The 12,249-nt window shown below is 55.8% G+C and overlaps 1 protein-coding gene across 1 annotated transcript in view; it reads right to left on the bottom strand.

The window, feature by feature from the left end:
• Positions 1 to 12,249, bottom strand: part of EXOC6B (exocyst complex component 6B) — a 150,346-nt gene that overhangs the window by 52,389 nt on the left and 85,708 nt on the right. The window contains exons 17-18 of the mRNA XM_081332759.1: positions 11,571 to 11,705; positions 10,489 to 10,668 (exon numbers count right to left, since the gene is read on the bottom strand). Coding sequence (XP_081188885.1) covers positions 10,489 to 10,668; positions 11,571 to 11,705 — 315 coding nt within the window. The remainder of the gene's footprint in view (positions 1 to 10,488; positions 10,669 to 11,570; positions 11,706 to 12,249) is intronic.

Genomic DNA, 12,249 nt, shown 5'->3' with positions numbered 1-12,249 from the left:
GGCTGCCATAAAGAGGAGGGGGTCCACCCATTCTCCAAAGCCCTGAAGGCAGGAGAAGCAGCAGCGGATGGAAACTAAGCAAAGAGAGAAGCAACCTGGAACTAAGGAGGAATTTCCTGACAGAACAATTAATCAGTGGAGCCTCCAGAAGTTGTGGGTGCTCCAAAACTTGCAAGTTTTTAAGAAGAGATTGGACAACCATTTGTCTTAAATGGTCTAAGGCAGGGGTCTCCAAACTTGGCCCTTTAATGACTTGTGGACTTCAACTCCCATAATTGCTCGGCTGAGGAATTCTGGGAGTTGAAGTCCACAAGTCATCCAAGGGCCAAGTTGGAAGACCCCCTGCTCTAAGGTCTCCCAGATGGACTAATAGTCCTCCAGCTCTGTTATTCTGATTCTTGCTTAGGTATACCACAAACTGAGTTTGATGCTTATTTCAGTCCACAATTTCCCACCCTTCATGCCTTTTTGGAGCTAACGGTTCTTACCTGCTTGAGAGTTGGAGTGAAATATAGCTTTTCCCCAAACAACAAGGCTAACATGGTTCAGGCCACACCTCCTTTAAAATGTACACGCAAAACTGGCAAACAGAAAGCGGGATCCTGCGACTGGATTACAGTCTTCCCCCGAGGAGGGTCATTTACATGTTCTTTACAACAATTAGTTCTCTTCTGTGTAGATCACACCCACCGGAGAGAAGGGGAGCCTCTGCACACACGATTTTGTCTCCCGTGGCTTCCAGCTGCACAGGGGCGGCAGTGATGACCCCTGTTTGGAAACTGGGGTGGTCTTCACCGTCCCTAGGCTACTCTGTTGAGTTCCTCCACCCCACCCCAACGCAAACACACACACACACACAATGTCTACGGAGATCCTCAGTTATCCAGGTCACGGTTGTCCCAAAGGTGCTTCATTTCAAGACTCCCCACCATCCAGCCAGAGAAGCGAAACGTCTTCAAAGAAAAACAAGAGAGTCCACTTGCCTCCTGAAAAAGCACCTTTGGGACACACACCGTCAGTTGCAGTTGCTGCTGACACCACCCACAAAACTGAAGCTGCCACGACCTGCTATAAACCATTTCCTACAAATCCTGACAAACTCCATATTCCTCAAAACAAGCAGGACTGGAAACTTCTGATTTCATTTACATTTCCATCTGCTCTGGGTGATCGATCCAGCCCGTGTCCCAAAGGAGAGACAATCACGAGAAAAGGGCCATTTTTGTTGTGGCCAGAAAATACACCGACTTGGAGAAAATGTGTTAACAATTAGAGGATTAGGGGCAGGGCTGAAAAGCTGCCTTGTTAATTAGAGAACCTTGTTATCAAAGGCCTCATTAAGAGCTACTGAAATTGAACCGCTGTTAAAACAAACAGTTCATTAATTCCGCTCCTCGGCCAGGGTCATCCTGCTGCTACCTACCCCGGGGAAGCCGGAAAGAAAGGACTGCCGGATGATTAAGATAAATAGAGCTAGTTCTGATCTTCTCAATCAGAATAGACCTGGAAGGGACCCTGAAGGTCTCCTAGTCCAACCCCCTGCTCAGGCAGGAGACCCTAGGCAGGGGTAGGCAACATTGGCTCTTTTATGACTGGTGGACTTCAACTCCCAGAATTCCTGAGCCAGCGTGGGGGAACTATGGCCCCTTTATGACTCGTGGACTTCAACTCCCAGAATTCCAGAGCCAGCGTGAGGGAACTATGGCCCCCTCATGACTCGTGGACTTCAACTCCCAGAAACCCTGAGCCAGCATGGGGGAACTATGGCCCCTTTATGACTCGTGGACTTCAACTCCCAGAATTCCAGAGCCAGCGTGAGGGAACTATGGCCCCCTCATGACTCGTGGACTTCAACTCCCAGAAACCCTGAGCCAGCATGGGGGAACTATGGCCCCTTTATGACTCGTGGATTTCAACTCCCAGAATTCCAGAGCCAGCGTGGCTCAGCTTGGAAACCTCTCCCTTTCCCCTCAGCGTGGCTGGCTCAGGAATTCTGGGAGTTGAAGTCCACGAGTCATAAAAGAGCCCAGGTGGCCTACCCCTGCCCTAGAGCATTCCAAACCAATGGCTGTCCAGCCTCTTCTTAAAAACCTCCAATGATGAAGCACCCACAATTTCTGAAGGCAAAGCTGTTCCACTGCTTAACTGTCCTCGCTGTCAGGAAGCTTCTCCTTCATTCCAGGTTGCTTCTCTCCTTGGTCAGTTTCCACCTCTTGTCTCTTGTCCTGCCTTCAGGTTCTTTGGGGAACAGGTGGACCCCCTCTTCTCCTTTGGGGCAGCTATCCTGTCAAGCCTGTTCCTTCTTTTCCCCAGACTGGCCGTGCCCAATTCCTGCAACCGTTCTTCACGTTTGTCGCCAGGCCTTTAATCATCTTAGTTGCTCTTTTCACTCCACTGTTTGTGCCAGACCTGTAAGTGAGGAAGACTGTGGTCCAAAGTCTCTCCTGCACGCTCTGATCACGTGGGAGGTTGGCAGATCCAAAGGAAAACCAATTCAAGGACGTTTGACAGTTAATAGAACAAATAAATGGATGAAAAAATAGGTTAGACAGCTTGGCTCTAAGAAGTCACCCATCCTATCATTGTATCTCCAAGTGCTTCAAAAGTGGCCTCTAGAGAAGCAAAGCATACGTTGAATTGTTGCGTCATCTGAGCCATTATCCACTGGCTTTTGCGTCAGAATGCTACGGGTTATTAAATACTGTAAAGGCTTTGGTGAAATCAAAATAAACTTTATCCATACAATTCCCAGAATCTGCTATGGACAGCCACCCTTGCTGACTCCAGAAGTCAAACAAGCCAAATTGTTAGGAAATCGGTCTATTGTCCTAGTGGGAAGTCATGCAAGATCCGAAGAGGAGGATAAAGCTGCCCACAGAGTTGCTAAGAGTCAAAGGCGACTGAATGGATCATCAGGATGATCGTCCCCTTGGATGGCTCGTAAGGATCATACCTGTATAACAGACTAACCGAATTTGAAGGGACCTTGGAGGTCTTCTAGTCCATCCCCCTATTCAAGCAGGAGACCACCTACCATTTCGGACAAATGGCTGTCCGGTCTCTTCTTTAAAACCCCCAGTGACGGAATATCCACAACGTCCGAAGGCGAGCCGTTCCACTGATTTAATTGTTCTCAAGGTCAGGAACTTTCTCCTGAGTTCCAGGTTGCTTCTCTCCTTGGTTAGTTTCCATCCGTCGCTTCTTCTCCTGCCTCCTTCAGGGGCTCTGGAGACTGGCTGGACCTCCTCCTTCTTTGTGGCAGCCCCTGAGATATTGGAAGACTGCTAACGTAGCCTAGGATTGCATTGGCTTTTTTGGCAGCTGCAGCACACTGCTGGCTCGTATTTAAGTGATTGTCCAGCAAGGCTCCGAGATCCTTCTCAGGGCTCCTACCACTGAGTCGAGTGCCACCTTTGCTATACCTGTGCATTTCCCTAACCAGGTGACACCCAGCAAAAGGGAGCTTCTCTGCAGAGCTTCCACTGGACCAAAAGAGCAGCCATCGTCTCCAGCCAGGGCAGCGCCCATCTGAGGCCACACGGGAATGACCTTCACTCCCCTCCTTCGGGCCTTGGCCTGCTTGGTGGCGGCTGCTGAAGGCGGTCCCCGTGGCCTCCTCACCCAGATTGGGCCCAGAGGCACCAACCCCGGGGAAGACTTAGGAGGAAAGCCCAGGTGGAGAGGCCTACCACCTGCTTCTGAAGAGGAGGAAGAGGACGGCGACGCACGGCTGAATTAACCCTTTCTTCCCCTGGGAGAAGCCGCATCCTTATCCACCCCACCCCACCCCACCCCCGCTTGCAGGGCCATTCAGGGTGCCTGGGATCCTCCGGACCCTCCTCTGGCCCGGGGCTCCTGCCGACTTGCGGCCCAGCGCCAGAGGGAGGGGTGGGGGCTGGGGGGGTCACACATGTGCTTTGCTGAAGCCGAGCATTTCCGTTTATCTGCTTCCCATTTGTGGCCTTTGATTCCTGATGAATGTTCCTCCCTCCTTTGGCCTTCTGAGAGCGGGGGGGGGGGGCACCGAGCAGCTGCGCTCTCTGATCTGCGCCCCCCCCACGGCCTTTTTCAGGAAACGAGAAACCGACTTGCAGAAAACCTGTGACCGGGCCCTCAAGCAGTCTCTGCCCGACGGGGGCCCCTGGCAGCAGAGATTTTCTGGTGAAGTTGGGGGGGGATGTTTTCTGGAAAAGCCCCTTCCGGTCCCAGGGACCTCGTGCCGTCCCTTGTCTCGGTGGCCTCTCCTGACGGGGGTCCGGGAGGGCTGCAGAGGGTCTCCCGGACTGAGCTCCCTCCAGCCACCGCAGCTGCCGTCCCGGCCAGCCCTGACCAGACACGGCTCGACCGGGGCAGGTAGGCCCCTACTTGCAGCTGTTCATTTAGCGACCGTTCGGAGAAAGGAAACAGGGACTTAGGACGCATGTTTCTCACCCTGACCACTGTTGCAGCAAACCCGGGGTCACCTGATCAAAATTTGGGCCTTTGGCAACTGACTCACGCTTACGACGGCTGTCGTGTCCCCGGGGGTCACGTGACCCCCTTTTGCGACCTTCTGACGAACGAAGTCAAGGGTGGGGGAAAGCCAGATCCATTTAATGACCGCGTGTCTAACTGAACAACTGCAGTGATTCACTTAACAGCGGGGGCAAGAAAGGTCGCAAAATGGGGCAAAGCTCACTCAACAAACATCTCACTGAGCGATGGAATTTTCCACACCACTGCGGTCGGTCGTAGGCAGGGGACCGCCTGTACTGGGGAAGACGACCGGGAGGGGCCCGTGGGCCTCTTTCAGACGGCTCAGGGCAGTCAGAAGCCCCCCCAGCTATGGGGCCCTTTGCCTCCCCCCCCCAGATCACCTGCCTTTGGGAATCCTCCAGACGTTGGGAAGAGATGGGGGCGTAATGCGATATTCCGGGCAGGAATCGGCCCTGCAAGGGGACCGCGAAGGGACTCTGGCTGACCTTTGGCCGAGAGCCTCTGCCGAATTAGTGAACCACTCAGTGACAACCGAGCGGGTTTCCTGCATCCTGTCATTGGGGTGGGTGCCCCCCCCCGAGGAATGCAGCCAGGAGCCACCCCTCCCCCCACCAGACACCAGCCTCTCTCCTCTCGAGCCTGGCTTCTTTACATTTGACCTTTCACCTTCTTTTTTTAATATAAAGACTGATCTTGTTAATAGCTTTTGGGATTGGTTTATTTCCCAAGGTGAGGAAGAGCTGAATTCTCTAGCTTCATCCCTCGAAACTGTGGTCGGGATGTGACACCGTAGACTTTCTCAGAAGCAAGAAGAAGAGGGCACTTTTTGCGCTGCGGCTTTTTGCTTCTCCCAGGAACACCCCTCCCTCCCTCCTTCCTTCCTTCCTTCCTCCCTCCCTCCCTCCTTTCCTTCCTTCCTTCCTTCCTTCCTTCCTTCCACGGAGAGATTCCCACCACCGGCTCTGCTGGAGAAGCTGCGTTCTGCTCCGGGAGTTCCCCGGCTACAGCCCTCCCCTGCCACATACGTCGTAAGGATGGAGCAGCCACTATGCAGGACAGGCAGAAGGCAGAAGGAGATGTCTGAGAAGACCAGCCAGAAGTTAAAAGGCACAATGGAAACACCACACACAGAACGGCGCACCACACACAGGATGGGGGCTCCAGCACGAGTCCAAAAGCTCGGAAGGCGACCAACCCGGGTCGGATCCCCCCCCCAATGAGAATCCTTCATCTCAGGACACAAATTCAACCGCAGTTTCAAACGAGAAACTGTGAGCCTCCTAGACCAAACCAAGTCCAACCATGCTGGGGAATTCCTGGAAGTTTGGCATTCAGACGCATCAGCCCACAACCGATGTACAGAAATAAACCATACTTAGGCCCCGTTCAAAAGAAACAATGAATAGAAAGCCAAGGGGGAAAGCAAAAGACCAGGGCACATCCTCTCCGGCAGCCGACACCCAGATAAGCAGGGATTAACACAAGACAAACAATCCAACAGAAAACAATACCCTGCTAAAAAAAGCTACCAAGGGGACAGAAACCACAACCCCCACCATCACTGGCAGGGCAAACTATTGTATGTAAACACTTGCCCACATTGATGATGCTACATGCTCGGGTAATGAAGCAGACAACCGGGCTCAGAGAGCGTCACGGAATCCTTGTAGCAACAGCCATAGCAATAACCCTTAGACTTATATACCGCTTCACGCTGCTTCACAGCCCTCTCTAAGCGGTTTGCAAAGTCAGCCTGTTTTCCCCCAACAATTTGGGGTCCTCATTTTACCCACCTCGGGAGGACAGAAGGCTGAGTCGAACGTGAGCCGGTCAAGATCGAACTGCCGGCAGTCGGCAGAGTCAGCCTGCAATGCTACATTCTCACCCCTGCGCCACCACAGCTCTAATATAAAACCACGACTAGATTATCCCTTTATCGGTGGTGATTAAACCACAGAACTAGTTGAAAGAAAATCCAAAAAAAATCCCCTGACACGCATGCGGCAATGTTTAATTCCGTGCAGTGGAAGAAGCCCTCTAGCAGTCACGTGGCTGGCAACTCACAATTCCCCGCAGAGGCCAGGCTGCACAACTGGATTCCACATGCAGGCCATGTGTGCAGACCGTGTGCCCCCCCCTCCCCAGCATTACCCTTGCTGGCCACTGCTTTGTGCCAGACGAGGCAGGCGGCTTTGGGAGGAGAGGACCACGGGCTCCGCCAACAAGGAGGCTGGCAACCCGCTGAACCCCCAGAATTAGCCCTTCATCGCTGGCCCTCAACTACCATCCGGACGGAGCCAGGTCGGGCGTTGTGGTTAAGGGATCAGGCTAGCCTGGGAGAGCGTGAGTTCTAGTCCCGCCTGGGCCTCTACCTTTCTCGATGCTCTCCAAAGCCTGGCCAAGAAAACGACAGGGATTATTGTCCAGGCAGCGCCCAAGGGTCCGGCACGACCGAACGGAAGGAAGAAAAAAAAAGACGCCCCAGAGGGGAGGATCTGAACCGCTGAAAGCAGGAGCCAGGTTCAGACTAGCGGTCAGGAGGAACCGCTGGGCAATGTGAGCTGTCGGCCGCAGGAAGAGCTGGCCAGGCAAGAGTTCCCTTCTTCGGGAGCTATGGAAGCAAAGCCCTCAAGTCTCTCCCAGCGCCTGGAATCTCCCCACGGGTGGCCGAGTGGCGGGGAGGGACCCAAGACGGGCCCACCTGAGCTTCCGGGAGAGGGGCTGCTTCCTGCCGTCCCCCCTCAGGCCAGCGGAAGGCCAGGAGAGGGTGCAAATGGACCCAGAGCCCTTCCGGAGCTGGAGAGACGGCTTCCCGTCCAGCGGTGGGGCAGGCGGCCATCCTACGACTCCCCAGGCTGACCAAGACACACTTCGTTTCCCACCGGCTCGCACAAAAGCCGTAATGTGAAGCCAGCCACAGCAGCCACGGGTAGACCCGCTCCGTGCGCCAAGGTCTTGCTCCGCGGCTGGTCTTACATCAACCGGAGGGGACAAGCAGCTTCTCAACGGTTTCGCAGTTTCTCTGGAGGCTCTAGCGGAGCTGACGCCTGGCTGGGCCCTTCCGACGGCAGCCGGCACGGCAGCCCCTGCCGGGATTGTGCCATGAGACATCCAAAGGGGGCGAAAACAGCCCCGGTCCCAGAGTGAGGCGGCTTCGGTGAGGCTGAGTAAGGAGGCGAAACGGCCTTCTTCAGCTGAAGGCGGATCAGGGAAGGGGTGGGATCCCAGATCCAGGTCGGAAAACATCTTAGCGGTTGTCTAGTCAGCCCAATAGCTACCACAGCATCTCTGACAGCTGATCACAAAACTTCTCTCTGAAGGCTCCAGCGAAGGAAAAGCCCCAGGCGAAGAAGGCCGGTGGCCTGCAGACGTGGCCTTGGGAAGCAGAGGCACCTCAGGGCTTAAAGGCCTTCCAGGAGAAGCTGGCCGGGACTCTGGGAAGCTCCGTCCTGGGATGGCCGGCTGGGACTCAGCCGCCTTCCTCTCCGTGGGGCTATGAAAGCACCTGGCTGTTGCTTGCTTAGGGGTCTCTCATCTTTGCGGGGGGGGGGGATACCTAAAACTGATCTGCCGGAGAAAGCGAGAAAGGAAGGAGCTGGACTAGAATGCCACCTCCTGGCTAGGAAGGGGAGCTTCCACAAGAACAGATCCCACCACCCACCCACCCACCCTCAGGTGAGGGCAGCCCTGCCCAGCCGTCCAACCTGCCTGCAGGCAGCTCACGGGAGCAGCAGTCAAAACGGCTCCACCTTCCCCCTCCCGCATCCCTGGGGGGAAACTGCCGGATGCCTCCAGCTGTGCCCTGCCTTCTTCCACCTAGCGTAGCTCTCCTCCGGCCCTCTCTGCTCTCAGCCGCCCTCTGTCCGGCAGCCGCAGGTGGAGGTGGAACACCAGTGACCCACGGGGCGTCCCCCCAAGAAAGGGACCTCCCAGACGGGAGGCCACGGGGCCAACTCGGCTGGGCTGGGTCTGCCGGGAAGCCCCCCCTGCTCAACCCCCGGGCTCCTTCCGGGAGGTGCAAGCAGCAGCTCTGCAGTCCGGCACGTCGCAGCTGCCCACGCCAACCATGGTTCCAGATGGGCTGCGCCGTGGCCCCGATTCCCCAGCGGTTCTGAGAGCGCCCTTCCAGCCCTGCCAGGGACCCTGCCCCTTCCTCCCTGTTGCTGTATCCCCTCTGCCGCTGGGGGAGGAGGGGGGGGTCGATGCTGACCACCTGCAGTGTTTCTGGCATCTGTCCATCATTTCCCATCCTGGGACTCCGGACAGGCAGGAGCTCCCCACTCTTAAGTTGAACCCAGCAGGACCAGACCCAGGAGGGGCACAGCCAGGAAAGACATATGTGTGTGTGGGGCGGCCTCTCATGGTTTTCCCCCCATCACAGACTGGAGCCCCCTCCCCCCCTCTGCCTTGGACTTCCGATGCTTCTTAGAAATGCCCAATGCCTCGAAAGCAAAAATCAGCCTCCCTGGCCGACCAAGAAGCGGCGCCAGCTTTTTGTGCAATGGCGTTCCTGGAGCCCCCAGCCTTGCCCGCTCTGGCCCAAAAATCTGCGCTCTGCCATCTGGCCCAGGAGGAGGGGGAGGGCTGGGGGGGAAGGGCGAAGGAGGGCCAGGGCCGACCTCTCTGCAGAAGAAGGAAGGCCAGGCCGGCCGCTGGCTGGGGGGGGCAGTGAGGGCCGCTGAGAGACCCCTTCCCCTTCCAGGCCCTCCTGACCTCCCGCTTACCCTGCCGCCCTCCTGGGGGGATTAAGGGAAGCCGAAAACGCAAACAGAAAAACACCCCTTTCCCCAACAAATAAAAAACTTCCGTGCTTTGTGAGCCTGACAGCCCCGCCAGAGGTGTTGACATAACCTTCCATCGCCAGCGGCCCAACGTCAACAGCCCGGTGTGCCGCCTGCAGATCCGTCAGGGAGATTTACATTAACTTGCCCGACATGAAATTAAAACAACAATCGGCGGCCATGAATGAGGGCCCTTTCTCTTTCTCCCTCCCTCCCTCCCTCTTTCCTAAGGCAGCTATTATTGCCACCGGCGCCCCGGCCTCTCGACAGATCAGAAGCTGGGCAGGTCCTCCATCGGTCACTCGAACCCAGCTGGGAAATTCTGCGTCTGGCACCCGCGGGAGGCTGGACCCTGCCTGCCCCTGGCGAGGGCCCTTCACCCCGGGCCACACTCAACGTCGACCCACCTGACTTTACAATGACCGGCCGATCAGGACTTCACGAAAGCCGGTTCCGCTGCAATAAGGAGCTCTCCCATTCTGAGCTGAGTCCAGAGGTTTTTTCACCTCAATCCCACCGCTCTGCCACCCCCCAGCCCCATTTCTGGCCCAGAGAGCTGAGCCACAGAGAGAGCAAGAGGGCAGGAGGAAGGAAAAATAAGGCCTGTCTCCGTTTCCTCAAAAGCCTTTGAAGGGATCTTCCAACTTGGCCCTTTGAGGACTTCAACTCCCAGAATTCCTCAGCCAGCGTGCCTGGCTGAGGAATTCTGGGAGTTGAAGTCCACAAGTCCTCAAAGGGCCAAGTTGGAAGACCCCCGATATAGAATTTAAGAGGAGTGGACTTCAACTCCCAGAATTCCTCAGCCAGCTTGCCTGGCTGAGGAATTCTGGGAGTTGAAGTCCACAAGTCCTCAAAGGGCCAAGTTGGAAGACCCCCGATATAGAATTTAAGAGGAGTGGACTTCAACTCCCAGAATTCCTCAGCCAGCTTGCCTGGCTGAGGAATTCTGGGAGTTGAAGTCCACAAGTCCTCAAAGGGCCAAGTTGGAAGACCCCCAATATAGAATTTAAGAGGAGTGGACTTCAACTCCCAGAATTCCTCAGCCAGCTTGCCTTGTCATGAAAGGGCCAAGTTGGAAGACCCTTGACTTAAGGCCATCAAGGGTTTACGGACAACGGAACCCAAGTCGGGCAGGAGGAAGAGCTGAGCCTTCAGCTTGACCCTTCCACCAGCCCAGGGGCCACACTGGCCTCCAACCGCGCCCAGCCCTCTCCTTCCGAGGCAGACTTACGGGCAGGTGGGTGAAGACAGCAAAGGTGCTGCGCAGGAAAGCGATGAGGTCCACCAGGTAGCCGCTGGCCTTGGGGCCGGCTTCCGCGGCCGTCCAGTCGTAGTCGGCAAGTTGCAAGAACTGGTCAATCTTCTGGTTCAAGTTAGTGTAGCTCTCCTCCTCCGCTGCGTGGCGGGCGTCCTGCAGGGGGAAGGGCCAGGTCAGCAGGAAAGCTCACGGCGGCACCTGGGACCCTGCTCCAGCGAGGGGCCCTGGGGGGCTTCTGACCCCCCAACGCTACACCCATCCCGCCACTTATTCCACGGAATAACTGCTGCCCGAGGACGGCAGGAGCACAACAGTACGGGAGGGACAGGAGCGCCTCCCAACTGCACGGCCGTGTGGCAACCTACGGGAACACAGGCAGCAAACACCTGGCTCTAGTGTGTGTTTACTCCCGATTCTCACAGTGCTAATGCCTTACGTCTATTTACCCATGTAGTATGGCTGTAGTGTTGTCACTGTTTACTCTCACACAGATACACCTTATTGGGATGATGAGGATGGTGATACTTTTGCTTTGCATGTACACTGAGGGCTTCTACACTGGAGACAAAGGCCTTGTGTGTCTAACCTGTTCCGTTCTCTATTGTATTCTACTCTATTCTGATTCTACGCACCCCTCCACCCACCCCCTGCCCGGGGATCCCCGGTAAAGCAGGACATGGTAAATATTGCCCTGCACTGAACATGCATTCGAGTGCAAACTTTTTGTTCCCGAGAGTGTCACCAAATCCTTGCGCAGATGTGTAGATCCCCTTTCCTCCTCTGCACTTGCTCACTTCTGAAGGCCTGGACGGCTGGCTCCCGTGATCACCGACCCAACACAGGCAGAGCAGGGACTCCGGTTTCTGGCCTCCATTTCTTTCGGCAAAGTGTCCCCTTGATCTTTGGACAGCCTTCCCAGGAACCCTGGCCCTTCTTCACAGGCCTGCCTTCCCTCGTCCCCTGGCTGCTTTGCATGTCTGGATGAGGAGAGCAGAGCTCCGATCCCCGGCTAGCGGGCAGGGTCCTACGAGAGGGGATGGCGATCAAAGGCTCACCTTGAAAGTGGCCATTCCATAAAGCTTGGTAGTGTGGACAGTTTCTGGAAGAACGTTGGTGATGTTGGTTATGAACTCTTCCAGGAAGCGGCAGGATCTTTCCAAGTGTGTAGTGTTGATAATTATCTGGACCAGCTGCAGGAGCAAGAGACGCTGTTAAAGCCATCAGCCAAAGGTGGGCTGGAGGGAGTCAGGGCTGTGCTGCCCTTCAGAGGTGGCCCCTGGCGGAAACAGCGAGCCCAGCGAACTCTCATCTGCATCCCGGGAGGGGTTGCTAAGCTTCCACATCTAGCTTGCCTCACTGCACCTCCGGGCCCGTTCAAGACAAACCGGTCGCAAAAAACACAAGAACAGATCTGACGCCCTCGGCCAAGACGTCAACAGGGGCAGAAGCTTGAGTGACAGCTCCTCTCTGCTCTCCAGCGGTTTCAGAAAATCTGCAGGCCCCTCGGCGGCTGCAATTAACCGGTGGGGAGGGGATTCTCCACCACCAGTGGACAGAGGCTGGGCCTGGGTTTTTCAAGGACACCCAAGAGAAGCTGGGGGGGGGGAGCTCCCCACTTCCCAGGCTGGACCATGGATTCTTTTCACCACATCATAAATCTAACACCAATTATTCTTTCTCCAAAAGACCACATGCCAGGGGCCACAAGGCAAGAAATGACCGGTTGACCCAGAG

This window comes from Vipera berus (genome assembly GCF_964194415.1).
Source record: "Vipera berus genome assembly, chromosome: 7".
Lineage (NCBI taxonomy): Eukaryota > Metazoa > Chordata > Lepidosauria > Squamata > Viperidae > Vipera > Vipera berus.
The sequence above is the reverse complement of the archived record's forward strand: the minus strand, read 5'-3'. Positions and strand labels throughout refer to the sequence as shown.